Source organism: Euprymna scolopes, chromosome 13 (assembly GCF_053919585.1).
Source record: "Euprymna scolopes isolate OS-2025 chromosome 13, ASM5391958v1, whole genome shotgun sequence".
Taxonomy (NCBI): domain Eukaryota; kingdom Metazoa; phylum Mollusca; class Cephalopoda; order Sepiida; family Sepiolidae; genus Euprymna; species Euprymna scolopes.
The window spans coordinates 52,357,665-52,384,369 of record NC_136494.1 but is presented as its reverse complement, the minus strand read 5'-3'; the positions used below and the strand labels follow the sequence as shown (position 1 = coordinate 52,384,369).

Sequence of the window (26,705 nt, the reverse complement as noted above, 5' to 3'; positions counted from 1 at the left end):
TATCAAAGGCCTTCGACAAGGTATGGCATAAGGGTCTACTTCACAAGATTTCCAGCTACGGTATAACTGGAAATGTTTTCTCAATCATTAAATCATTTCTCTCCGATAGGTTCATAAGAGTAGTAGTAGATGGACAAAAATCGGAGGCCTGCAATATAAATGCTGGAGTCCCTCAGGGGTCAATCCTGGGCCCAACTCTCTTCCTGATCTACATCAATGACCTCCCTAAACACATACTTAAATCATAAGTTGACATCTATGCTGATGACACGACCATCTACGGCAACACATCAAAGGCTGTAAATGAAAAAGTTCTCTCGGATTCTCTCTCTTCTGATCTCGAGCGCGTGGTTCAGTGGGGGAAGATGTGGCTGGTTACGTTTAATGCATCCAAAACCAAACTCCTATCCTTACATCATCAACACTCTGATCCCCAGCTGGCATCAATTGTGATGGATGGCTCTCGTCTGGGTGAGGCCCCGTGTTTTGACAAGCTTCTGGGTTTGACCTTTACTCCTGATCTGAAATGGAACACGTACATCAAGTCTGTTGCCAAGGTCGCTGGAAAGATGGTGGGATCCTTCTATCGCTCCAGAAGATATCTCACTACTGATGCAATTCTCTATCTATATAAAAGCCAAGTACGTCCAAGGATGGAATACTGTTGCCATATCTGGGCAGGAGCTGCCAAAAACACCCTATCATGCCTTGACAGAGTACAAAATAGACTTCGTGGTTTAGTGAGGGATGCCCTTTTCTCTACCCTGCAACCTCTCTCCCACAGAAGAGACGTTGCGAGCCTATCCTTGTTTTATCGTTATTTTCATGGCAGGTGCTCGTCTGAACTCCAATCCCTGGTCCCCCCTCGCCAATCTTTCACGAAAAACACCCGTCTAGCTAAATCCACTGTGAAAAATTTCCCCCACTCTATATCTGTGCCTAAATCAAAACGCGGATTCCATGAACAAAGCTTCTTTCTTAGAACTGCACGCCTGTGGAACTCTGTTCCGTCTGCCTGCTTCCCTCCGGACTACAACTTGGATGTCTTCAAGTCCAATGTTAACAAATTCCTAATGAACCGCCCCCCTAATTAAACACTTCATCAAATCTCTACACTAACGTAATGTACTTGCAATAACCCTTATCCCTGAGTGGCTTCCGGGCCTTGATAAATGGTGATCACTGTGTAAAAAAAAACAAAAAAAACATATACATAAAATAATTTTACCTTCCCTACGGTGGGTTATCAACAACACACATTTAAAATAATTTTACCTACCCTCAAACAGGTAATGTAAATACATAAATGAAACACTTTGACATACTTTCGACAGGTATTGTACAACATATATGAACTAATTTATCTTTCCACCAAGGCTACCATAATTTTAAGAAAAATTAAGTCATTTTTAAAAGATGAATCAATTCTCGAGCAAAATTATTGTTTTAGCACAGTCAGTATTCTGTATAAGTCATTTGTTTTTGTTTATTAAAATGTTAGATGAAAGTACAGAATAGTAAACAAAATACCCTCCCTGCCCATATTAAGAATGGGTTTTCTACGTTATTATTTCAACACAGTCTGTATTCTATATAAGTCGGATTTTTTTTTTATTTAATTATTAAATGAAAGTACAGAATAGTTACAAAACATCCTCTACTCTTCATATTAAGAATGGCGTTCCAAATAATAATATTATTTCAGTATGGTCTGTATTCTGTAAAGGCTTTATGTTTAGAATGCCTCTCATATTATTAACGTTATCTACTTATGGAAGATCAACAAAACAAAAAATAAAAGGTATTATTTTTGGAATGCCTCTCACATAGTTCATAACTTAACTTGCCTAGAAAGTTCCACAAAAAAAAAAAAATAGGAGGTTTAGAAAGCCTCTCATATAGTTAATAACATCATTTACTTAGGAAGTTCCACAAAAAATTAAAAAATAGGAGGCATAACTTTTGGTTGATAACTTAACCTACTTAGAAAGATGCATAAACAATGCAAAAAAATTAGGAGACATTACTTTTGGAATGTCTCTCATATAGTTGTTTATGTCATCTACTGTTAAAGATCCACAAACAATAAAAAATACGAAGCAATACTTCTAGAATGCTTCTAATATAGTTAATCACGTCATCTACCGAGGAGGATCCACAAACAATGAAAGAATAGGAGGCATTATTTTTGGAATCCTTCTCACATAGTTGATCACGTCATCTATCAATAAAGATGCACAAACAATAAAAGAAAGGAAGCATTACTTTTGGAATGTGTCTCATACAGTTGATAACTTAACCTTCTTAGGAAGATCCATAAACAATGAAAAAAATAGGAGCTATTACTTTTGGAATGCCTTTCAGGAAGTTGATAACGTCATCTACATAGGAATCTTCAGAAACAATAATAAAAATTACTTTTGTAATGCCTGTTATATAGTTGATTATGTCATCTACCTAGGAAGTTCCCCAAACAATTAAAAAACTTAAATTCTAAGGCATCAAGTTCGGAATGTCTCACATACTTGATAACTTAACCTACTTAGGAAGATCCATAAACAATGAAAAAAAAAAAAAATAGGAGGCATCGCTTTTGAAATGCCTCTCATACATTTGATAACGTCATTTGGATTGTGAAAAATAAGCAGTCACCATAACTTGATTTATTTACCTTATTTTTACAATCAGCAGGTTTTCCATGTGATTTTTGGAATATGACATCTATTGTCAGTGTCGAACATCATAAAGATTTTTAATGCATTTTTTTTAATTAGGAGATAATGTTTGGGATGAAACAACTATATAATATGGTTACTTGGTTTTTTGGCTAAGATCAAAGTTTCTTTGAGTGCCGCAAACTCCGCCGGTACTGGTCATATGTCAGTGAGGTGACGGCTTGCATCAATCCCGAGCATTCTTGCCCGATTACCGTATCCAATGTCGTTGACAACATTAGGCCGCCGTGGGACAGGGAAAGACAAATGATCTTACATTACGATCCTGGCTGTGGTGAGAATGGTGATTTGAACGTCACATCTGCAAGGTGGACGGAAGGGGGGGGAGGTCTTTTTTTGATCAGGATCTGATCGCTTTCTTTAAACACCAACTACGAGTGAAGATCAGATGTGATAGAAGAAGGCTGCATCCTGCAGCATTTGACAGAAGATGGATACATGTAGCAAGTCTGTGTGTATGAAAAGGAGCCAAATTTGAATACGTGGTCTCTGCCTAGGTGTGGAACACGCAGTTCTGTCAAGTATAATCAATTTTTTAGCCTCTTAGCTTGCCGAGTGAATGCGCCATCCCTTCTCAACTAGGAATCCTCCAAGATCCCCACCACCTATCTGCAATTTTTCTTTTTCACCCCTCACTCTAAATTTCACTCATCTTGAGGAGAAAGAAATCAATCACTAACACCCTCTCCCTCACCCAAGAACTTTTCTTTTTTTCATTTCGTCCCATCTAGAGGGTATCCCCACTTAGAGACTGTCTCGCAGGAACTCAGGTTCCTTTACAAACCGGAGCAGAACTGGTGGTCTATCAATTAGAAGGGGTTGCGAGGGTCCTACTAACCACTTTTTTATTTTTTTCTTCCTCCCGCCCTCAACACAAATGAATTATTGTATCATTATTATTGTTATCTTTTTTGTTTTTACACATAAATAAAAAATGTTTTCTAGAAGTGTAAGCCATTTTTAGTTTCAGAACAGTTTCAGATGGTTCGCTGTTACACACAAGTCCTGGGAGGTGACTTGTTTGTAGTAGACAGTTCCACAGAACAAAATATTCTTACCGTGTCGAGACGGAAAAGAACATGTGAAATTGCTCCAGAAAAGGTTTAATATTTATGAAGCAATTCTGGTTTCTGATTGGTTGGTTGCAGAACGTGAATTAATTTGATTTGTCAGTTCTTAGCAGCATCATTTATAAATAGAATCGTCCGACTGTGTGGGATCATACCCCATTATAACACTGTTGTGATGAGATGTGTCTCCTAGCAGCTTCGGCTGCAGGGAGACAGGGTAGTACAAGTCAAGGATTCGTCACTTGACACTCAGCCCAACAGGTGAGGAGCCAGGAACCGGCCCAGCACCTGTTGGACTGAGGTACACAGCCTGGGTAATACCTAGGAGGTCCACCTTCCCAGGCCTTGCCACCGGGCTTTCCGCTGGGGCAAGTTTATTGCTTGCTGCCTGAGGCGCCCCGACCGGGGAATGCCGACGGGGTTACTCAGGCAATTTTTTAAATTGCAGAAGTGCACCTCCTTTAGGGGAGCCTGCGGGGTTCCCACTTTCCAGGCCTTGTGCCAAATATTGCCGATGTGGGCGGCAATTAAATAACTACCCCATTAAAAACACCAAAATATTGCAACATGTTTTAAACAATTGGGCTCTAAGTAGGACGTCCCCCAGTATTAAAGAGTGAATGCGGTATTATGGTGAAAGAAGATACTAGCTAAGAAAAAACTTTGGTTTAGTTCTGGAGTGACAAGAATGACCAATGACCCCCTTTTGAGTTGGCCTTGTACCTACGTTTTTTGTTCAGTTTAAACTTGCATTGTAATTTTAGCCTGAATAAAAGATTTAATATCTCCAAATGTAGTGTCTGTTCTATCACATTTTAACTAATACTAAACAAAATCGCCAGACAAGTTTAAGAGAAATGACATCATTTCCGGTAAAATGACTCGGCAGTTTTCTATTTTTACTAAAATACATTGTTTTCTTTTTGAAACATAGCAACTGTTTTGTGTTCTTCTTATCGATAAATATTTTAATTCATAATTTGTTTCTAACTTCCTGTTTCTCATGAATCTTGGATATATTACTATTTGACACGCCACAATCACGTAGGTACCATATTGTTTTACTTGAAAATCAGCATTTCTTTCGGTGTTATAGTGCAGAACCACTTCAAATCAGTTTCTAATGGAAGTAAAAACAAACGCCTTTAAAGAGAGATGACGTCATGTCTGGTAACATGAATCAATATTTTTTCAAATCTACATAAAATACATTGAATTCTTTTAAAACTACGTAATAATTACATTGGAATTAAAAATAAGTACCCCCATCGCAAATATTGAATTAATCTTTTTGTGCTAATTTTTAAATATTTTTCATTCAAGAGATTGTTCTTTCCAACGATATCAATTTCATGGTGGTCCCGTGACACTAAAAGAAGTTTTTAGTGGATATACGAACACACACCCAAACTCACAGACAGTTGAAATTTATATAATAGAAGATTTTCTTATATTTATACTTTATCGCCACTTTCAGAATTTCTTTCAATTTAATTTTGATAAAATTATGATTTATACATATCATTAAAATTTGAAACATTTCATTATTAGAAGTTATTCCTTCTATTTTTTTTTTTTTCAGAAATTTATCATGAATGGATACAGGTTTGTGCGACAATATGTGGGTGGGGTCAAAGCCCTTATCTTTGATTGGTCAGGAACCACAGCTGACCGTTATGTCATTGCTCCTGCTATTGCATTTGTAGAAGTCTTTCAGAAATATGGAGTCCCAATTTCTATGGCAGAGGCACGTCTCCCAATGGGAATTCGGAAAGATTTGCATATTAAAGAAATAATTGAAACAGAAAGTGTTCAGCAGCGTTGGAAAAATGTTCATGGAAAGTTTCCAGTTCAAGCCGATATAGATAGAATGTACCAAGATTTCATACCAATGCAATTAGACATCCTGCCCAAATACAGTGAGCTTCTTCCAGGTTCGAGCATTATTTTACTTCTTTTCTTTCCTTTTTTTTTTTTACATAACTTCATTATATTTCTATTTATATAAAATTAGGTATGCATATGTTTATATATTTCTTTGTATTAAGATTCATTCCTAAATGAATTAATCGACATTATGAATTTTAGAACAAAGCTTCTAGACATAAAGGAGATAATGACTGGTAGTATGGTATCATGACAAAAGAACATATATTTCACTATTCACTCATAAAAAAGAGAAGGTAATACCTTGGAGGATCCTCTGATAAAAAGAGAAGATAATATTTGTTAGTAGCATGACAGCAGAATAGATACTAGATTATCCTTCTCCCCCAAAGATGGTTGTAAGATTCGTTTATTCCTTTCAAAATGAATGGGTGATTCTTGGGAAGACGGTCATATGATAACAAACTCAATACTACACTGCTCAGCTCAATTTAAAGATAATGTAATACATTTTCAATTCAATCCGTTTTTTTTTTTTTTTTCATTTAAAAATACTCGTATCTAGTCACAAACACATTATTTTTTTTATTGTTCCTTGGTCTATTAGTTGAGATAAAAGTGTAGTATCTTCAACATTACAGTGACATCAGATGCCTAATATTATGATACAAATTGGAAATGTATATTACTGAATATTAATTTATTAGAAACTCTTTATGAAATAAATATGAAGATTAATGTTATATTAGGAATCATCATCATCATCGGCGGTCACTCGTGTCCGAGTAAGACTGTCCTCCGTTGTGGCTTCTGTGGGTCCTCAGGTGAGCATAGAGCCCAATCCTAGACCCAATTTTTCTTGTGCAATTTGGGCAGATAAAGGTAGTGGTGGTGGGGTGGGGTTGGGTGTGTCTGGTTGATAATCTGTCCTTTCTGTGCTTGCGTTTATCCTCAGCAGCTTGATTTAGGTCACTGCTATAAAACGCAGCACCTTCATGGACAGCGCTCCTCCATGCCAACCTGCTCCCAGCCACGTCCTCCCATGTCTCAAGGTCCATGTGAAACCGCTTTAGATTTACTTTGATGTTGTCCTTATACCTCATCTTTTGGCCACTCTGGGCACGCTTTCCCTCAACAAGCTGAGAGTAGAAAATCTATTTTGGGAGGCGGAGATCCGGCATTCGGACAACATGACCAGTCCATCTGAGCTGGCGTTGAGCAACAGTAGCGGTGATAGTAGCAATGTCAGCCTCACTCAGGATGCTGGTGTTGGTGCGTCGGTCCTTCCAACTGATTCTGAGGATTTTTCGGAGGCATCTTTGGTGGTACGTCTCCAGGGTTTTTACGTGCCTCCTGTATGTGGTCCAGGTCTCCGATCCATAGAGAAGAGTGGGCAGCAAGACAACTTTGTATATCATGATTTTGGTCTTTGCCAGAAGGTCACGGTTCTCAAATATTCTCCTCCTTAGCCTTGAGAAAGCCCCACTGGCACAGCTGAGACGGTGTTGTATTTCATCATCTATGTTGGCTTTTGATGATAGGATGCTGCCTAGGTATGGGAAGTGGTCTACATTTTCCAGTCTAGCGTTGTCGATGGAGATGTTTGGGGGTGAGACTGGAGTACTGTTTGGTGGTAATTGATGGAGGATTTGAGTTTTTTTTATATTGATTGTTAGTCCTAGCTGTTTGTACGTCCTCGTGAAGGCAACCAGTGTACACTGTAGGTCCTCTTCTGAGAGGGCTACAAGGGCGTTATCGTCTGCATACTGTAGCTCCATAATGGATATGGTGTTCGTTCAACCTTTGGCCCTAAATCTGTTGATGTTAAAAAGTCGCCCGTCAGTTCTGTACATAATCCGAACTCCACGGGGAAGATGTTTGTTCGTGAGATGGAGGATAGCAGTAATGAAGATGGAGAACAGGGTTGGGGCAATGACACATCCCTGTTTCACTCCCGTGTCAACTCTGAAGGGCTCTGTTTCATCTCCACTACTACTGAGGACTGTAGCTGACATAGTCATGTAGCAGTCTCAGTACCCAAATGTACCTCTCTGGCCATCCAAACCTTGCAAGAACCAGCCAAAGAGCTTGACGGTTCACCGAGTCAAAGGCTTTAGTAAGGTCTATAAAAGCCATGTATAATGGTAAATTTTGCTCCCTGCACTTTTCTTGGAGTTGACGAGCAGTGAAGATCATGTCCATCGTGCCTCTATTTGGGCGAAAGCCACTTTGGGACTCGGGAAGGATGGTTTCTGCAAGGGGTGTAAGCCTATTGGCCAAAACCCGAGCTAGGGCTTTCCCTGTGGTAGAGAGGAGAGAAATGCCCCGGTAGTTCCCACAGTTTGCCTTGTCTCCCTTCTTAAAGATGGAGACAACTAGGGCATCTTTAAGTTGTGCAGGGATTTTTTCTTGTTCCCATATTTTGAGAAGCAGGGCATGGATGTGTCTGAGAAGATCAGGCCCGCCTTTCTTCAGGACTTCTGCTGGGATGCCATCAGAACCAGCTGCCTTGTTGTTTTTCATCTTCCTAATTCCATCCCGCACCTCTTCCAGACTGGGATGTTCTCCCATGCTCTCAATTATGGGCTGTTGAGGGAGTTTTTCAAGGGCCTCCATCTCTGGAGTGGTGTCCCTGTTCAGAAGATCCTCATAGTGCTCTTTCCATCTATTTGTTATTTCTTCCTTTCCTTTCAGCAGCGTGAGCCCATCCTTAGACCGAAGGGGGGTAAGAGAACGGTAGCTGGGGCCGTATACCACTTTTGTGGCTTCAAAGAATACTCTGGTGTCCCCAGAGTCAGCAAACTGCTGGATCTCCTGAGCCTTCTTCATCCACCAGAGGTTCTTCAGCTTCCTGACTGTCGATTGGACAGCCGCTTTAGCCTTGGCATGGGCAGCTCTTTTAACCTTGCAATTGATGTTATTCTACCAGGTGATAAAAGTTTGCCTCTTGATGTCTATAAGCTGTTGGATTTCAGTATTGTTTTCATCATACTAATCCTGATGTTTCCGCTTTTTCTGTCCTAGGATGCTTATACTGGAGTCCATGATGGCAGAGGACAGCTTGTCCCAGTGCTTCTTTCATGGCCACTGTGATTAGTGCGTATGCTCAAATGCTTGATGCACATGATGAAATAAAGGAGACCTTTTATGCTGACCTTGACACCATTTTATCCGGGGCCCCCAAGGGGGACAAGATAATCCTACTTGGAGACTTCAATGCCAGAGTGGGACGAGACCATCAGCACTGGAGAGGAACGCTTGGAAGAGAAGGGGTTGGGAATATTAACTCAAATGGTACACTCCTACTGACAAAGTGCTCAGAACATAACCTGATCATCACGAACACACTTTTCCGACAAAAAAACGCATTCAAAACATCATGGATGCACCTTCGAAGTAAAATCAGGCACCTCATTGACTATGTCATTGTCTGTACCAAAGACCGCTGTGATGTGCTGAACACCAAGGCAATGACCAGTACAGACAACTGTTGGACCGACCACCGTCTTATTCGCTCCATCATGTCTATCCATTTAATGCGGAAGACAGGGGATGCAAAAAAGACAGAGCCAACCAAAGCTCAACATCGAGCAGCTAGGCGATATCATCTACCAACAACACCTCCAGGCGGCTCTTAGCGCGGACCTGCCCAAGCAGTATATATTAGGAATAATCGTATGGTGGCAAGAAGGAACCAGACAAACAATATGTGTTTAAATTTTAAAATGATTGATTTCTCAATCGTTCATTTAAAAAACAAACTCAACGAGAAAGCAAAAACAAACTAAAGTGTTCAAAGTTCGTAAGGATGTGAGAATGTTCAGGTAAGATTTTTTGTCGTAAAGTTAATGTTTGTAACTTAGGAGAGAAAAGTCGGGCGCTACTAGGAAATGTGATGAAATAGGAAATGAAAATGTTAATTCTCGCTGTTGGTGCTTCCATGTGGAGAAGTTGATGAATGATGCACGCGAAAGTGATTTTTTAATGTTGGGAAAAGAAATCCGACGGAGTCGATGATTACTCCATGCTGATTGACTTACTGTAACTCTGGGCTCGAGTTTGTCGCGAAGGCTGACGCTTTTATAGTCATGACGCGGACGTAGCTAAAAGCAAAGAGAGTTTTGATCATTAGCTTGCGTTTTGCTTTTTAATTGTGTTTGTTTTTTGTATTTTAATGCGTTGTAGAGAATCGTCTGTTTGGTGTATGTATGCATGTGTTATATCGATTTGAAGCTAAGAAAGTTGTGAATGTAATCTAGTCGGTATTATATTGTTGCAGTGTTTTGTGGAATAGATATTCATGTTTATATGCATCACAAGTTGCGTTTACTGCGATGTTTGTATTTTGTATTTTCTTTTGATGTGCAGCCTTATCTAGCGGTTTTCTTTGAAGTGATGTGCGAGCTATTCTATTGATGTGTGTACATGAAAATATGGGATTTGAAATTGTTGTGTGTATTTAGTGAGTTCATGTGCATTGTATCGACGAACAGATTTGTCTTAGCGTCGCCATTATTGTCGCTGACGCAACTGCTGCTGCTGGTTTCTGGTTTATTCATGTAAATATAGATATGCGATATAACAATGCCCCATGATCTCGATACATATGTACATGATAAAGTCTCTGACACGCACGGGGAGTTGTACCCGTGTCGGTCTTGCTGAGATTTTTTATAGGAATGCGAAGTAGGCGTGGATCTATATATGACCGGTGGTGTTCCGATGAAGATGCTGGGGATTGACCCGCGATGACCGGTGGTGTTCCAGTGAAGATATTGAGGATTGACCCGCAATGACCAGTGGTGTTCCGGTGAAGATGCTTAGGATTGACCCATGATAACCGGTGGTATCCCGGTGAGGATGCTGGGGATTGACCCGCGATGACTGGTGGTGTCCCGGTGAGGATGCTGAAGATTGACCCGTGATGACCAGTGGTGTTCCAGTGAAAATGCTGAGGATTGACCCGTGATGGCAGGTGGTGTACCGGTGAGGATGCTGGGGATTGACACGCGGTGTCCGGTGGTGTTCCGGTGAGGATGCTGGGGATTGACCCACCCGTGATGACCGGTGGTGTTCCGGTGAAGATGCTGGGGATTGACCCATGATGACCGGTGGTGTCCTGGTGAGGATGCTTGGGATTGACCCACGATGACTGGTGGTGTCCCGGTGAGGATGCTGGGGATTGACCCACGATTACTGGTGGTGTTCCGGTGAAGATATTGAGGATTGACTCGCGATGACCAGTGGTGTTCCGATGAAGATGCTGAGGCTTGACCCATGATGATAGGTGGTATCCCGGTAAGGATGTTTGGGATTGACCCACGAAGACCGGTGGTGTACCGGTGAGGATGCTTGTGATTGATCCGCGATGACTAGTGGTGTCCCGGTTAGGATGCTGAAGATTGACCCACGATGACCAGTGGTGTTCCAGTGAAGATGCTGAGGATTGACCCGCGATGGCAGGTGGTGTACCGGTGAGGATGCTGGGGATTGACACGCGGTGACCGGTGGTGTTCCGGTGAGGATGCTGGGGATTGACCGGTGGTGTTCCGGTGAAGATGCTGGGGATTGACCCGCGAAGGCCGTTAGTGCTCCGGTGAAGATGCTGGGGATTCTTGCGTCTGAGAGAATACGGTTGAGTTGAGCGTTATTTGGTCTGGTGTGCGTGATTAATTTTTCACATGTTGGAAAAATGACAGTATCTATCATTAGCATGGAAAATATTGCATTGTTAGGCATTGGTAATGACCGCTGCAATGATGAGATATTCTGTGGTGTTGATGGCGATGACGGCGACGTATTTGCTGTGTTGTTGTTGGCGTCAACAGCGACGTATTCAAAGGACCGTAAGACTCCTAGTAATGTAGGTAGAATTCTGTTAGTTTTGCAGTTTGCTCAATGTGTTAGCTACATGACCGTTAATCCGAAGGAGGTCACTTGTGTTTTTTGGTGATGATTGACTGTCATTGGTATTCTTATTCGTAGAAAATCGAGTTGTCTAATTTTCGATTTTTGAGCGATTATTAGCAAAAAATAATTGGTAATTTTGAGAGACCAGTGTCATTATTTCTTAAAGTCCGTGGATAAGCATGGTTGATTTATCGACTTTGTTTACAGGATTCGTCAGGTGCCAAGAGTCCATTTGGGAAGGTGTAATTGAATAAATATTGGATTTTGTATCGGTAAATTTGTCTGAGCCTTGGTCCTCCCTGCCACATGCTTCTGACACCAGTGTTATATTAGGAATAATCGTATGGTGGCGAGAAGGAACCAGACAAACAATATAGGTTTAAATTTAAATGATTGATTTCTCAAGCGTTCATTTAAAAAACAAACTCAACGAGAAAGCAAAAACAAACTAAAGTGTTCAAAGTTCGTAAGGATGTGAGAATGTTCAGGTAAGATTTTTTGGCATAAAGTTAATGTTTGTAACTTCTTAGGAGAGAAAAGTCGGGCGCTAATAGGAAATGTGATGAAATAGGAACCGGAAATGTTAATTCTCGCTGTTGGTGCTTCCATGTGAAGAAGTTGATGAATGATGCACGCGAAAGTGATTTTTTAACGTTGGAAAAAGAAATCCGACGGAGCCAATGATTATCCCATGCTGATTGACTTACTGTAACTCTGGGCTCGAGTTTGTCACGAAGGCTAATGCTTTTATAGTCATGACGCGGACGTAGGTGAAAGCAAAGAGTTTTGATCATTAATTTAAGAGTTTTGCTTTTTTTTTTTTTTTTTTTTTTATTACATTTTCACCCCAAACAAGGCAAATTGCCACTTTGGTGTAGGGGGCTACTATCAGGGGCAACAACTACTGGGGTACTATGTAGGGATTTGGGCAGCAAGGTGTCGGTTCACATTACACTTGAACTTCTGCACGTCAGTACTGTTGGGGAAGCAGGGACCTGGAATGGAATTCCAGAGTCTAGCGGTTCTGGGGAAGAAACTATTGGAGTAAAAAGATCTTTTACATCTAGGGATCTCTACAGTGTGGGGGTGGGATTTAGCAGCCTGTCGGGTTTGTCGAGGGTGCACACGTCGTGGGGGCACAAGTGATTGCAGTTCGTCAGAGCATTCACCACTAAAATACTTGTAGAAAAGGCAGAGGGATGCAACATTTCGTCGATGGGACAGAGGCTTAAGCTTAGATGACAGTTCAGGACCTATCAGGTTTGCGACTCTCTTTTGAACCTTGTCAAGGAGCGAGAGACTAGTAGCAGATGCACCAGCCCAGATGTGGCAGCAATACTCCATACATGGGCGAATGGTGGCCTTATAGAGGCACAGGATACTTTCGGGTGTTAATAGTTTTCTAGCACGGTAGAGAGAGCCCACCTTTCTTGCAGCGGCCCTGACAATGCCTTCAATGTAATTGTTCCAACTCATGTTTCCTGTGAACGTTAGGCTAAGGAGTTTGAAAGATGGACTCTCAGATAAAGAGTCGTTGGCCATTGCTATGGGTGGTAGAGAGGGTTTCTTGTAATTATTGAATGAAACTAGTTTAGTCTTGGCAGCATTGAACGCGACCAACCACTTTTGTCCCCATTCCACTACAGATTGGAGGTCTTCCTCTAGTGTTTCTGCCATTTCTTTAGAAATGTGTTCATTCGTCTTCCTGTCGTGCCTGCCATAGAGTGTAGTGTCATCAGCATATATACCCATCTCAGAGGCAATGTTGTCGGGGAGGTCATTTATGAATATTAGGAACAATAGAGGCCCAAGGATAGAACCCTGGGGCACCCCCGCATTTATATCATATTGTTTAGATGTACGACCGTCGAGGACAACCTGGATTTTTCTCTTATCTAAGAAGGATTTAATTATGTTAAGTATTCTACCAGTGATACCGTATGATCTGATTTTACTGAGGAGACCCTCATGCCATACCCTGTCAAAAGCCTTAGATATATCTAGAGCTACCGCTCTGCCCTCCCCCGCGTTGTCCAGTGAATGGTATATACGTTCAGAGATCACAGTTAGGATGTCTGCTGTGGAATGGGCTTGTCTAAATCCATATTGTTTGTCAGTCAGTAGTTTAGTATCTGTAAGATGATGGACTAGAGCATGGTTAATTATGGTCTCAAATATTTTGGCAAAAAGTGGGAGGAGGCTAATGGGGCGATAATTTGATGGGTCTGTCCTTTCGCCAGAATTCTTGAATACTGGTACAACAGAAGCAGACCGGAAAGCAAGCTTCATTAAGGCATTTGTTGTAGAGTTTGGAGAGAACTGAAGCTACTTCGGCTGAGCACTTTTTTAATAGCACAGCTGGGATAAGATCGGGTCCACATGCTTTTGAGGTATCAAGGTTTTTTATGATAGCATGCACCTGAGCAGGGGTGGTTTTCAAATCGTCTAGTGTGGCATCTGTCCGCATAGGAAAGTCAGGTAGGGGGTGGTTGGAAGGGTCCAGTGTGGAGTTTGAGGCAAACCGACTAGCAAGCATGTTAGCCTTGTCGGTTGCCGAGGAGACAACCTCGTGATTGTTGGTTAGTGGGGGAATTGTTGATTGCCCATTATTTACTACACTGTTGTAGATTTTCCAGAAGTCTCGAGTTCCTAGTTTTTGTGCTTTGATGCACTTTTTAGTGGTTTCCGTAAATTCTCTCTTAGCTGTCGCTATTTCTTTCTTAACGTTATTTCTAGCTTCTATATACTTCAGTCTGTTTGAACTGGACTTATGTCGGTTAAACCTACGGCATGCATGCTGCTTTTGAGCAATGGCAGTTGCACAAGTCGACGTAAACCATTGGGGAGAGTGGGGCTTACTATAAAATTTCCGCATGGGAACATGCGCTTCGATTGCAGTTTTGAACCAGTCAGTGGTCTCGTTTGCACATTGTTCAGCAGGGAGAGAGAAAATATTTTTCCATGGAGCATCTCTAATTAGTTCCCTGATGGCTTCCCAGTCAGCCTTATTATAATATCTCGTTGTTTTGAGCATTGGCTCTTCAGTTTTGGGTCTAGAGTTTAGGGCGATTTCAACCATTATCACTGCATGATCAGCGTTCCCGAGTGGGCTGTGGGCCTTCGTTATGCAGTCATTGGGAACTGTGGTCAAAAACAGATCTAGAAGTGATGCGTGTTGTTCTTCCTGGTCAGGGAAACGGGTTGGAAACGTAACAATTTGTGATAGGGAGTGAGATATAGCGAAGCTATGGGTTGTGCTGCCCGCTGCATCTGTGTGAGTAGAGAATCCAAGCCAGTTTTTGTGGTGGACATTAAAGTCACCAAACACATGTATTTGTGCGCTAGTGTCAAGGGTCAGTGCCGTGTCTATGCTGTCAGATACTTTGTTTATTATGGAGCAGTCCTGAGTCGAGGGAGAGCGGTAGAGAAAATAATAGTAGCTAATATTTTGTTGCATGTTTAGTCTAAAGCACATAAAGGCTTGATCATCTGTTTCTAGGTTTGTTTCTCTAGTCAAGGGAAGGGTATTACGAATGTAAACTCCAAGTCCGTGCATATGTCTGTCAGAGTCTTTACGGCAGAGTGGGAGATATCCAGGCATGTTAAAGTGGTTAGAGGGAATGGAGGAGTGTAGGTTAGTCTCACTTAATGCTAAGATATCCGGGGTATTTGTTAAGAGAAATGCTTCAACATCAGCTAAGTTAGTTCTAAAGTTCTAAGCCCACGGATATTTGTGAATGAGAGCCTCAAGGGGGGAGGCAAGTTGAATTTGTTTGTCCTTAATCTTGGTTTAAGCTTATTTTTAGATTGTACTGTCGTCATATTTTTTTTTTTTTAAGAGTTTCGGTAAGGGGGAGCTAAACAAGAGGTTATGCGGAGCTTCAGACATGCATCACAAGTAGACCATCAGCTGACCTTTCTCTAATTAGGATTGTGGCCTCAGGAAAGCCCACCGGGGATGAGTGCAGGGTCCCTTTCCATGCGCGTCATGGCACTACAAACAACCCGATATTATTCAACTGTTGATGGAGCAGCCGCTCTAAGCGCTACCAAAGAGTCAGGGCACCTGTACTACCAGTCGGGAACAGCAGCCAGGAACTGTCAATCCAGTACCCTCAACCCTTTAGAAGAAGGTCAACCCAATCTAATCGCTCAGTCATATCTTATACTCCAGCACTCCCAAATGTTCAGTTTTAGGGGTGGGGCATGCTGGGAATGGGGAAGAACGGCGTTCATTGCCCTAGCCAGGAAACAAGATCTACCGCTGGGTGTTTCTGTCGAATCACTGAGATAGTGTCTCTGCGCTTGACTAATAGGCAAAGAAGGAGTATGGAAGCCGGGCGATAGACAGAGCCTATCTACTCCTTAAGCAATTTAGGTTTGCAAACCAGTGAATTTGTTTGAGTCACCAGCTCTAGGAAGGTTGTCATCCAAGACTGAAGAGGCCTCTCTCCCCTTTGGTTTAGTTTCAGAGTTTTCCTTCTCCTAGACGGATGATCTGGGAAGACCTACTGGGTCCGTCAGCCCCGATAGGGTTTTCTCCGCGCCTAGGTTCTAATCCAGGTATTTCTGCGACCCCGCGTGGTTAGTGTTACTGGGTTAGTTTGTGGGGGATTATATCTCTACTGATTAGTTACACTCCTCAAAGTGATTTAGGGACATGCTATTTACTTGTTAATGGATAAAGGGGGTGGGTGAAGTTCATGCAGTGTAAGCGTCTATGATTGTAAGAGGGCTTGTTAGGGAGGAGATAATGTGATTTTAGTCTTACTCCTTTTTTTTTTTATTATTTTATTTATGTTAGCTTAGGTCTAGGATAATGTTACAGTATGAGTAGATATTAAGAATTGAGCTACGAGTTGTGCCCGAGCTAGCGATTCCACTACAGATGCCGGGCAATGTGGGAGTTTAGTGGCGGATAGGTTGGAAGGAGTAGATTGTTAGCGTTCAAGAGAAGAGGGGTTATTTATTTACAGATAGATTTCCATTAGGATTTGAGTTACAGGTAAGGTTTAGTTTGAAGAAGGGGGAACTTTTTTTTTTTTTTTTTTTTTTTTGCATGCAGGTAAGACAAACGCAATCGTCTTGGAGGTAAAATGTATAAGATTTCATAGCTAGCTATTAGGTTTTTTTCTCCCAGTTATAGGAACAGCTAGTTCGTTGGGATTTGGAATTGTAGTCATTAAGGTCAGGCGCAGAGTGTTGCATCTACTCAGAGAATTAGCCCTAGTATCACAGCTGGGATTATGTATATTGCAGTTACAAATATAGTGACAGTTAAATTTTGAGCCACATGCAGTGGTTTGGTATGGTATGGGTATCATGGAGGACACTTTAATACAAGCAAGCGTACGGTGATTGCATATATTAAGTATACTACTTAAATAAAGTTCTTCTGTCTTCTATAGTATAAAGAAAGGTATTCCTAGCTCTGTTCTGTATTTTTGTATAGACTATTCGTTTCCGAGTAAGTTCTGTCCACAAAACGGCTCGCATGGAACTAAAATGTTAAAGACCATTTCTACGCATATGTAATTAGAATGCATTAAATAAATAAATTTAAAGAGAAGGTATAAACAGTTGGTTAAAGCTAAAAGAGGAAAAAAAATAAATAAATAAAAAAGAAAAATAAAAACAATAAAAAATAATAGAAACAGCTCGCATGGAAGCAAAGAGTTAAAGACTTTTTAATTGTGTTTGTTTTTTGTATTTTAATGCGTTGTAGAGAATCGTCTGTTTGGTGTATGTATGCATGTGTTATATCGATTTGAAGCTAAGAAAGTTGTGAATGTAATCTAGTCGGTATTATATTGTTGCAGTGTTTTGTGGAATAGATATTTGTGTTTATATGCATCACAAGTTGCGTTTACTGCGATGTTTGTATTTTGTATTTTCTTTTGATGTGCAGCCTTATCTAGCGGTTTTCTTTGAAGTAATGTGCGAGCTATTCTATTGATGTGTGTACATGAAAATATGGGATTTGAAATTGTTGTGTGTATTTAGTGAGTTCATGTGCATTGTATCGACGAACAGATTTGTCTTAGCGTCGCCATTATTGTCGCTGATGCAACTGCTGCTGCTGGTTTCTGGTTTATTCATGTAAATATGGAGGGATATGCGATATAACATTAGGAATATCTATTGCTATTTGTGTTTGCAAATTAGTACATGTACAGTACTCCATACCAGTTGAGGATACATTCTTGATAATCAATTCAAAAGATGGTAGCTTGCTTTAGTATCAAATGGCCCTGTAGGACTGAGATATTTGTTCTGAGTAGTCCACCCTCCCAAACTCTCTTCTTTTTCTGAGAGGGGTTATTTTATGGCCAATCGACTGAGATGCCACTACTAAATGATGTTTACGGGATTACTAAGGAACTTTTGCAAGGTCAAAGTGCACTATCTCGTGTGCTGTCCTACCATCCTCCCCTTCCAGCTCTGTGCCACATCTTCCTATGATCAAAGGGTGGTAGGTACTTGTTACATCATGGAATTAAATATGTGTTTGATATTAATATAGTTAGGATAAGTCACATTTATTCATTTATCTTCTATATATATAATGTGTGTGTGTTTATATGTCTCGCTAAAACTTTCGACAGAGACCACTGATTTTTGCCAGATAGGTATCATTTTCAAGCTCAAACCTTCCGATGACAAATATCGAAAAATTGTCCAAAAACATTTATTCCTTCACCCTCAACCAGACCCTTTTCTACCAGGAGGGGTGGAAAAAAAATCGTATCTTCATGACAAGATGGCTTCTACGCATGCGTCAACACGCGCAAAAGACGTTGTACCTTGAATTTGTTCAAATATTATAAAAACTGACCCACGCGTCCATAGCACGATGAATTAAGTGACAGTGTCATTATCTTAAGATTGCAGGTTCAATCCGAGTTATCAGATATATATATATTTTTTTTTTTTGATTTTTAAACTTTTAATATTGAAACAAGGTTATTTATACCATTTTTTTCGCTTTTTGCTGTGTTTTTTTTTGTTTTTGTTTTTCTGAACACGTTCACTCCCCCCCCCTTTTTTGGTTTTTGTTTATCTGATTTTTTTTAAAGAAGTTTTACGTCCGTTCGTTGTTTTTTTTTTGTTTTGTTTTTCCGATTTTTTAAAAAAGTTTAAACAGGGTTATACTTCGCTTATTCTTTACCACCGTCCTACACACACACCTCCAAACACCCGGGCAACGCCGGGTACCCCGCTAGTTATATTATAAAACTCAAATTGTCTTGCTTGAGCGTTGGAACAGTGTATCTAGTTTATAACTTCTGGTTTGAAAAATTGTTGGCATTTTACAAATTTTATTTGTATTTTTCATTGCAAGTTGGAATCATTTTCAAACAAAAACAAAACAAATGTTTATGATTTAATGTCTTTTATATATTCAGTAATTGACAGTTTAAAAATGACAGAATTACTAAAATCAGCTTTCCTAGTCATTGAAACATTATAAATAGAAGTTTTTATAATTTTATGCAATATAAACGTTTTTATTTTTAATTTTAAACAATATAAACAGAATTTTTTTTTTTTTTTTACAAATATTGTTCATGGATGCTTTTGATTATACATGGAAAGACATTACGATTTTAGTGTCCCAAATTTTTTAAACGATTATTTCGATTGTATTTTTATTGCAAGTTTGAATCGTTTTCAAACAAAATTACAAAACAAATATGTTTTTCTAATGTAAAAAAAATACAAAACAAAATAAAAAACTACTTTATCAATTTACATATTTTAAAAATGTATTTGGCATTTGTTTATGACCTAACCCAGTGAAGTTTACCTCCTTAAAAGAAATAAAAATCTAGTTTTTTTTCTTTTGCTAATACGTTTCAATGGCCTTTAAAAATAATACAAAAGAAAAAAAAAATTGTTTTAAATAATAAAAATATATTTTAGAGTGGGGATCACTTTCCTATATAAATTTAATGTAATATGAGCACCCACTTCTTGGCCACATATCAGTAAATGAGAAATGCAATCGTTAGCATTTTTTTCAAGTTTGATGGTGAAGAAAGGAACAAAAAGAGGGAACGGGGTGGGAGGTCATAAATTCCAAACATTTTAAAAATACATAGAAGCATTTCAAAACGTAGGGGGAGGTGTTAAGATTTGCTTTAAAAAAGTCTTGCCGTTAAATATTAATAATTATTATTTCCTAATATTTTTAAGGCTGTTAACACACACACACACACACACACACACACACACACACACACACACACACACACACACACACACACACACACAAAAACTAAGGTGGTCAGGTACAATGCACACTCCTAACTTGTATTTTTTTTCTTTTCATCTTTTTTCAATTTTTTTAACGGATTACACCCCTCTTATATAAAAGATGTTTCATCTAATCTAAGGGTGATGATGTTAAGATCTTTATTATCCAATGTATTCTTATTGTTTTCATTGGTTGCCATGTTTGTTTTCAAGCATGCGTGCATTCAATTTTTGTGCATTTATACATTAATTCTGTATAGACACTTGCACTTTAATTAATTCTGTGTACTCACTATTCCATAGCTAGCTATAACCTATACTGACCCAACGGGTCACAGGTAGTCTAGGTTATATAAATCTTTCATGCTTTTATGCATAAAAGTAGAACAAAACTGTTCTAATTTTACCCATTCTCAGATGCATGTTCTTCCAGTTACTAGAAGAATATCCATTCTGAGAAAAGTAAAATTAATTCCCCAGAACTGAAGTTTTGCACATTATTTTTTCAATTTTCTTATTTTATTTTAGCTGGAAATGAAGCATCCTACTGGATGCCAAATAATCACTTGCTATCTCATACATTCCAACCGAGAGATTTTCTAAAAATTCTAACTATTCCTCTAAGTGCAATTGGTTCACCAGGTATATTTGGCTGGTAGCTTTTTAAATTCTTTTTCATACGTTTGATTGCTCCTATAATTACTGGAATGATAAAAATCTTCCTAAGATTCCAGTTTCTTTTCATGTCGTACTTAAGATGTAGGTATTTCAATTATCTTTTCACTCTTAACTCTGTTTAACTCAGCATCATTAGGGATACTAACTTCTACTAAAGTGATTTGCATTTGATCCGTAGTCATTAGATACCAATTAAGCAAGATTCCTTGAATTTCAGTTTCTTCTCAGAACCTCTTACATTAAGCTTTAAATTTGAGACATTTTCTAATATCATGTGATGGACTTTGATCGAAATTGGAATAAGATATAAGAATTAGTCATTAAGAACATAAAATGGTGCAAAATTGTTTTATTTAGGGAATTAAATGACCTGGGATAGGTATTCTTCTAGTGTATATACATGTATAAAATTATCTTGTCTTTGATGATACCAGATGATGCTAGGATCGATGACATAAAAGCAGGAAGTTCTCTCATTTTTTGGGAGGGTGGGGGGTGGCCTTCAACGTACATCCTGGACCAGCCCAGTTTGACTTTGCTAAATACCTTACCAATATGTGTGAACTCTCTCTCTCTCTCTCTCTCTCTCTCTCTCTCTCTCTCTCTCTCTCTCTCTCTCTCTCTCTCTCTCTCACTCACACACACACAAACACACACACACACACACACACACACACACACCGTATTGTATGTAAGATTTTCCTCTCAACTTACAAACACCCACGCATATCATTTGTAGACTTTGTTTTACACATTCTCATAGACACAATTTCAGATGATTTTACAAAAAAAATGTTTTTCTTTGCATACTTAACTGTTCCGAGTTGTAACTTTGTTTTCATTGTTAATTGCTTGTAATCAAACACATTATCCTAAAACTTCCTTAAATGTCTTCAATAAAGACTAAAAAGTGCACAATATTCTATATATCAAAGTCAATATTTGTTTGTGTGTTATAGAAATTGATATGCTAACAAGAAAAACATTCAAATAAATCTCTATAACAATTTTTTCACAAAATCTAAAGACACCATTTAAATTTTTCTCTAGTTTCATCTAGGATCACTGGGAACAATTATCATGAGAAATTTCATAATTAAATTTTTATTTTCTTTACAGGTACAGCTGAAACTGTTGAAAAGCTACGCAAAGATTATTGTTTAAAGATTGGTAGTACTACGGGATTCAACCGCTCAATGGTGGATGTCCTTTTGAGATATGCGAAACAACAAGGATACATTCCAGATGTAACTGTGGCAGGAGATGAAGTCATCCATGGTGCGCGTCCAAAACCGTTTATGATTTACCGTAACATGGATCTTTTAGACGTTCATCCAATTCAGTCAGTTGTTAAAGTCGATGATACTGTTTCTGGAATTGTTGAGGCACTTGAGGCTGGATGCTGGGGTATCGGAATTGCAAGATATAGCAATTACATGGATATTGACAGTTTTGAACAGGAAAAACGTTTAACTGAAGAAAACTTAAGCAATCGCTTGAAGAATTCCCGAAAGTTGCTTACAGATGTTGGAGCGCATTATGTGATTGATTCTATCATTGAACTTCCTGATGTGATCAGAAACATAAATCAAAGATTAGCTCGAGGTGAAAAGCCTTAACTTGTTTCTGTTGTTCATTTAAGGAAACAGCTTTTCTTGTTTTCAGTGTTAACTTTTAGCTCACTTAAGGTTTATCAGAACAAGAAATTAGATAGAGATTTGTAAATACTGAAACATCTTCCTCATGGAGAAAGAAATTCAGTTTTCAAAAGTAATCCAAATAACAATGAATAACATTTGAAATAAAATGTTGCTTTATTCAGATTAAAGATTTTTAAGAATAGTTTTTTTTAAAAATATTTTTCAAACATTCAAAAATTTTATCTAAGTATATGTTATTTGTTTGTACTCTGAATACTATGGTCTGGATTTTTTTAGATAAGTATTACTTAAATTATTCAGACTACTATTTTCATCTTCTATATTATATATATAAATTTCTGAGTTCAAAAAGATACACCTTAATAAGGTCAGGGGTTACATTGGCTGAAATGTTGTGCAAATAACCATCAAAATGAGAATAATAGTTTGAATAATCCAAATAATACAAATGTATATACTATTTGGAATGTTTAAATGCAGTTGAAGAAGCAATGGTGGGAGCGTACAAGGTAAGATTTCATTTCATGCGGTAAAAAGTAATAATTGTAAATGATATAATAAGATGTATTTTTATAAGTGTTTTCATCTTAACTGTTCTAATAATATTGAAATCATTTGAAAACAGTAAGTAATTGAAAACTGTAATGTTTCTGCATGATGATCTAAAATCAGATTCTTTTGTTCAGTCAACATGTGGAAACTATTAACATAACTTCTGAAAAACCCCTCTCCCAGCTGCAAGATTCTCTTGTCTGCTCACATTCACCACATTTTTCTTATCTTTTCATATTCCTGCATCTTAACTTTTAAACTGAATCCGTGACCACACAAGAACCTGCAATTCTGAACGTATAGCTTTTCTCTATTATCAATGGCCACCCAGCAAGTTTTCATCTCGAATATCACATTCCCCTCCCATCCAACTATCTGATGGTTCTGGAGAGTATAGAATGCCAGTCTTCATCTCTAAGATCTTTGATTTGTCACTATATACTGTACCTAAACTTGTGTGAACCTGTAATGGATGAGATGAAGCTTTGTAGGAATATCATCTGCCTCTATGATGCACCAGAATGAGTCTCTGTCAAAAGCAGCTGCAAAATCAAGAAAGCCATGGAAAGAGTTTATGTGTATGAACGTAAACAAGCGATTAGAGACAGTTGGCTGCTACTGATAACAGAATAACCCAAACCACGAGAGTATTTGGTTAACTGAGAAAACGGGTAACTATGAGTTAATTTAAAACATTGATTATTAAAATGATTCATTTTTTAAAACGCAAATTGTTTCTATTTCAATGAGTATAAGAATTTTAGAAAAATATCATCATTAATCTCAGAGAGTTGAAAGAAAAACTTGCGAAACAAACTGAAGTAAAAAGATTTTCCATGGCTTCTTTCGTATTTGCTTGAATTTCTCAAATCATTAATGCCTCTGGAATATACACGTCTTGTGATCGTCTTGAAAATTCCATATATTGCCAAATTCATTTCTTACTTAGATTTTATAAAGATGATTTTTGAAATTTAAAAAGTAAACTATTCATTAAATAACATGAATCTTTGTAAACATGTTAATCAAGTTAAGCAATATATCTAACATAAAGTTTTAATCGTGTTGGTTAAAAATACCAATCTACAAATATGTCGATTCAAATGTCTTTTTGGCTCTGAAGTTCATAAAAGAGAAAAAGCATTCAGAGCTAACAGCGTATTTTGTATATGCTAGCTACAAGTTTCTTTTATAGTTTCTTTCATTCGTTTTAATCAATTAAACATTTTATTTCTCTGCGGTGCAAGTAATTTATTTTGTAATTATATATATGTAAATATATGCTTAAAAAAATCTCAATATAGTTTCACAATAATTTTTAAAATATTTGAATGAACACAAAATCGTGCCCTTCTTTTCACTCTATACTTAGGATTTAGTTTTAAAAGAAAGTGAACTCCGTTTACAGAAAAGGAAACGTAAATTACTTTTGTGAGTTGTTTATATATTTAAAATAAAATGGCTGCAAAGCTACACTTTTGGTATTAGTTTTAGGGTACTAAATCTGAAACTGTACTTGCTGCAAGTATACTGATCAAGGCAATTGGAATTCCCCAGTTGATAATTCTATTTTTTCTATGGAAAAACATTTTAAAACTAAAGGAGAAGTATAACTGCTGGGTTTAGAAATGGCGTCTTGGTAAAAATACAGGTCTCCATCACCTCATAAGGTTGGAGTCAGGCAGGACAACCAACCTTTAAGAAATTTGTTTTGATTAATGGAATATCATTCAAGTAAAATTAGTCAAACTGAAACCTGCGCAGTTTGAATGTTGGAAGCTTGCACGAAAGGTCAGAAAAGAGTGCCAAGTTTCTTGAAAGATTACATATTGATATGACTTGTATCAAAGAAACGCAATGGAAAGGTAAATCTGTCAGAATGATAGAGAGAAAAAGTGCAAGAAAAGCTGTTTTGGATTAGAAATGAAAACGGAAACAGCCGTGTTGGTATTTTTCTTTTATTAAGTAATAGATAAAATGATTGCAGTTAATCAGGTGCATGATGAGGTTGGTGAGAAAATTTTCACAGCAATATCTTTTAATGTACCACAATGTGGTCTGAATGTACATGCAAAGAGGTTTGTCACAGTAACTAGTCAAGTTAGGGAGAAAGAAGTTTTGCATGAGATTTGAATGGACATGTTTGAAAGACCTCTGCAGACTTTTAGGGAACTTATAGAAGAAATGAATATAGTGATAAGAATAGATTTTTTTGTTGTGTAATTTAAGATGATTTATAAATCTCACTTTTAACTTATTTTATACACTTTAGTATTTGTATATTCTCTGGCATGATACATTCATTCTGCTTTTTTAAAACATGCTTTGAAACAGTATTACCTACATGTTGCCCTTCAAAATTCTTAGATTTTTAACTTATGATTTAGACTCCTATAAATTTGGATTTCTTTTGTGTGTATCGATATTCATACTAAAAACCCCCTTTCTATTTTATTTAAAAAGAAAATACAATTTTCTTATATCTTGGTTGTGGAATTGCATTCACTAGCAAACGATCTAGCTAATTTGCATATTCTTTTAAACATTCATTTTAATTAATTCCCTATTAGTTGCTTCGGGTTTTTAATGGGATAATCATCCTTAGTTAACTATTACGTGTAATTATATTCATGCAAATATTCTATATGATTTATACTTACATAATATTTGTGAAAAAAGTTTATAGCAAACACAATATTGTTTCCATATATATTTATGTATGCGTATATATTTTTATTAAACAAATCTATCTATCTATCTATCTATATAGCTATATATCTATAAAAGTGAACGTGTGTGTGTGTGTCTGTGTACATTTCCCTATGCAATAACTCTGTCAATTTTTAGTCTACAGACTCGAAATTTGATATACAAGGTACTGAGATTTGGGAAAATCGATGTGATCGGTTTTTGGACAGAAATTTGGTGATTAAGGGTCTACGCACTTGAAACTTTAGATATAGGTTCTTTGGACATGGATCTAACTTAATAACTTGATTTGAGCCAAAAACAATAAATTTTAAGAGGTCATAATAGGGGTGAAAGTTTTTAAAAAATTGACCTCTGCGGTCTCTTCCAAATTACTCAGACAATTTCTGATCTAAATATTTGAAATTTTACATAAAAGGTATTCAGAGATAGGGCAAGCTTTTTCATCAGTTTGGGTCGAAAATTTTTAGTTACCAATATATAAATGTATGCCTGTTTCCATGTCTGCCTTAAACTTTCAATAGAGGTGACGGATTTTACCAAGATCAGTATCGTTTTAAAGTTCGACCTTTCATACGACAAATATCGAAAAATTGGCTAAAAACATTAATATCTTCCCCTTCAACTAGGCACTTTTCTATATGGTGGGGGGGGTGTCACTTTTTTCACCGATATTTTTTAAAGTTATCCTCTCCTTTAGATTGTCTAGCCTTAATTTTAAAAAATGTCGCTTCCGGTTTGGCGGTGGTCGTAACAGCATAAACGTTAGATTTTACCCTGTTCTTTTCCTCCTTTGCGGTATGGGTTCGAGCCTGCATTCCTATTACGACTTTTTTTTTTTTTTGCTCAACATACACATCCAAACACCCGGGCAACGCCGGGCTGAAATGCTAGTGTGTATATATATATATATATATATATATATGTATACCTACTTCATTTATTCACGTAAATTTAATATACGAAAGTATAGATTTATGCGTAAACTTAAAGTATTTACTTCAAAAGTGCTCAATACGTAGGTAGAACTAGTTAGTAATTTATAAAATATATATGGCGATTAAGCTACACTGAATATTCTGCGTTTCATCCAACTATAGGATTCGATTCGCCAAAAACCACTAACCTAGTTCTAAAACAGATCCTTTGTTTGATAAAATGCATGCCCATTGGCTGATAGGAAGGGGCGCGGTGGATACTAGAAAGCTGATTGGCCAACTAGAAATCCTCAACATATATAAAAGCAA

General features: G+C 37.9%; 1 protein-coding gene across 3 annotated transcripts in view; it reads left to right on the top strand.

The window, feature by feature from the left end:
* LOC145292025 (phosphonoacetaldehyde hydrolase-like) overlaps window positions 1-22,364 on the top strand; it is a 53,453-nt gene extending 31,089 nt beyond the window's left edge. For all 3 annotated transcript variants that reach the window (XM_080138040.1, XM_080138038.1, XM_080138039.1), the window contains exons 2-3: window positions 5,388-5,739; window positions 21,656-22,364. In XM_080138040.1, coding sequence (XP_079994166.1) covers window positions 5,397-5,739; window positions 21,656-22,155 — 843 coding nt within the window. In that variant the 5' untranslated portion in view covers window positions 5,388-5,396 and the 3' untranslated portion in view covers window positions 22,156-22,364. The remainder of the gene's footprint in view (window positions 1-5,387; window positions 5,740-21,655) is intronic.
* The last annotated feature ends 4,341 nt before the right edge of the window (window positions 22,365-26,705 follow it).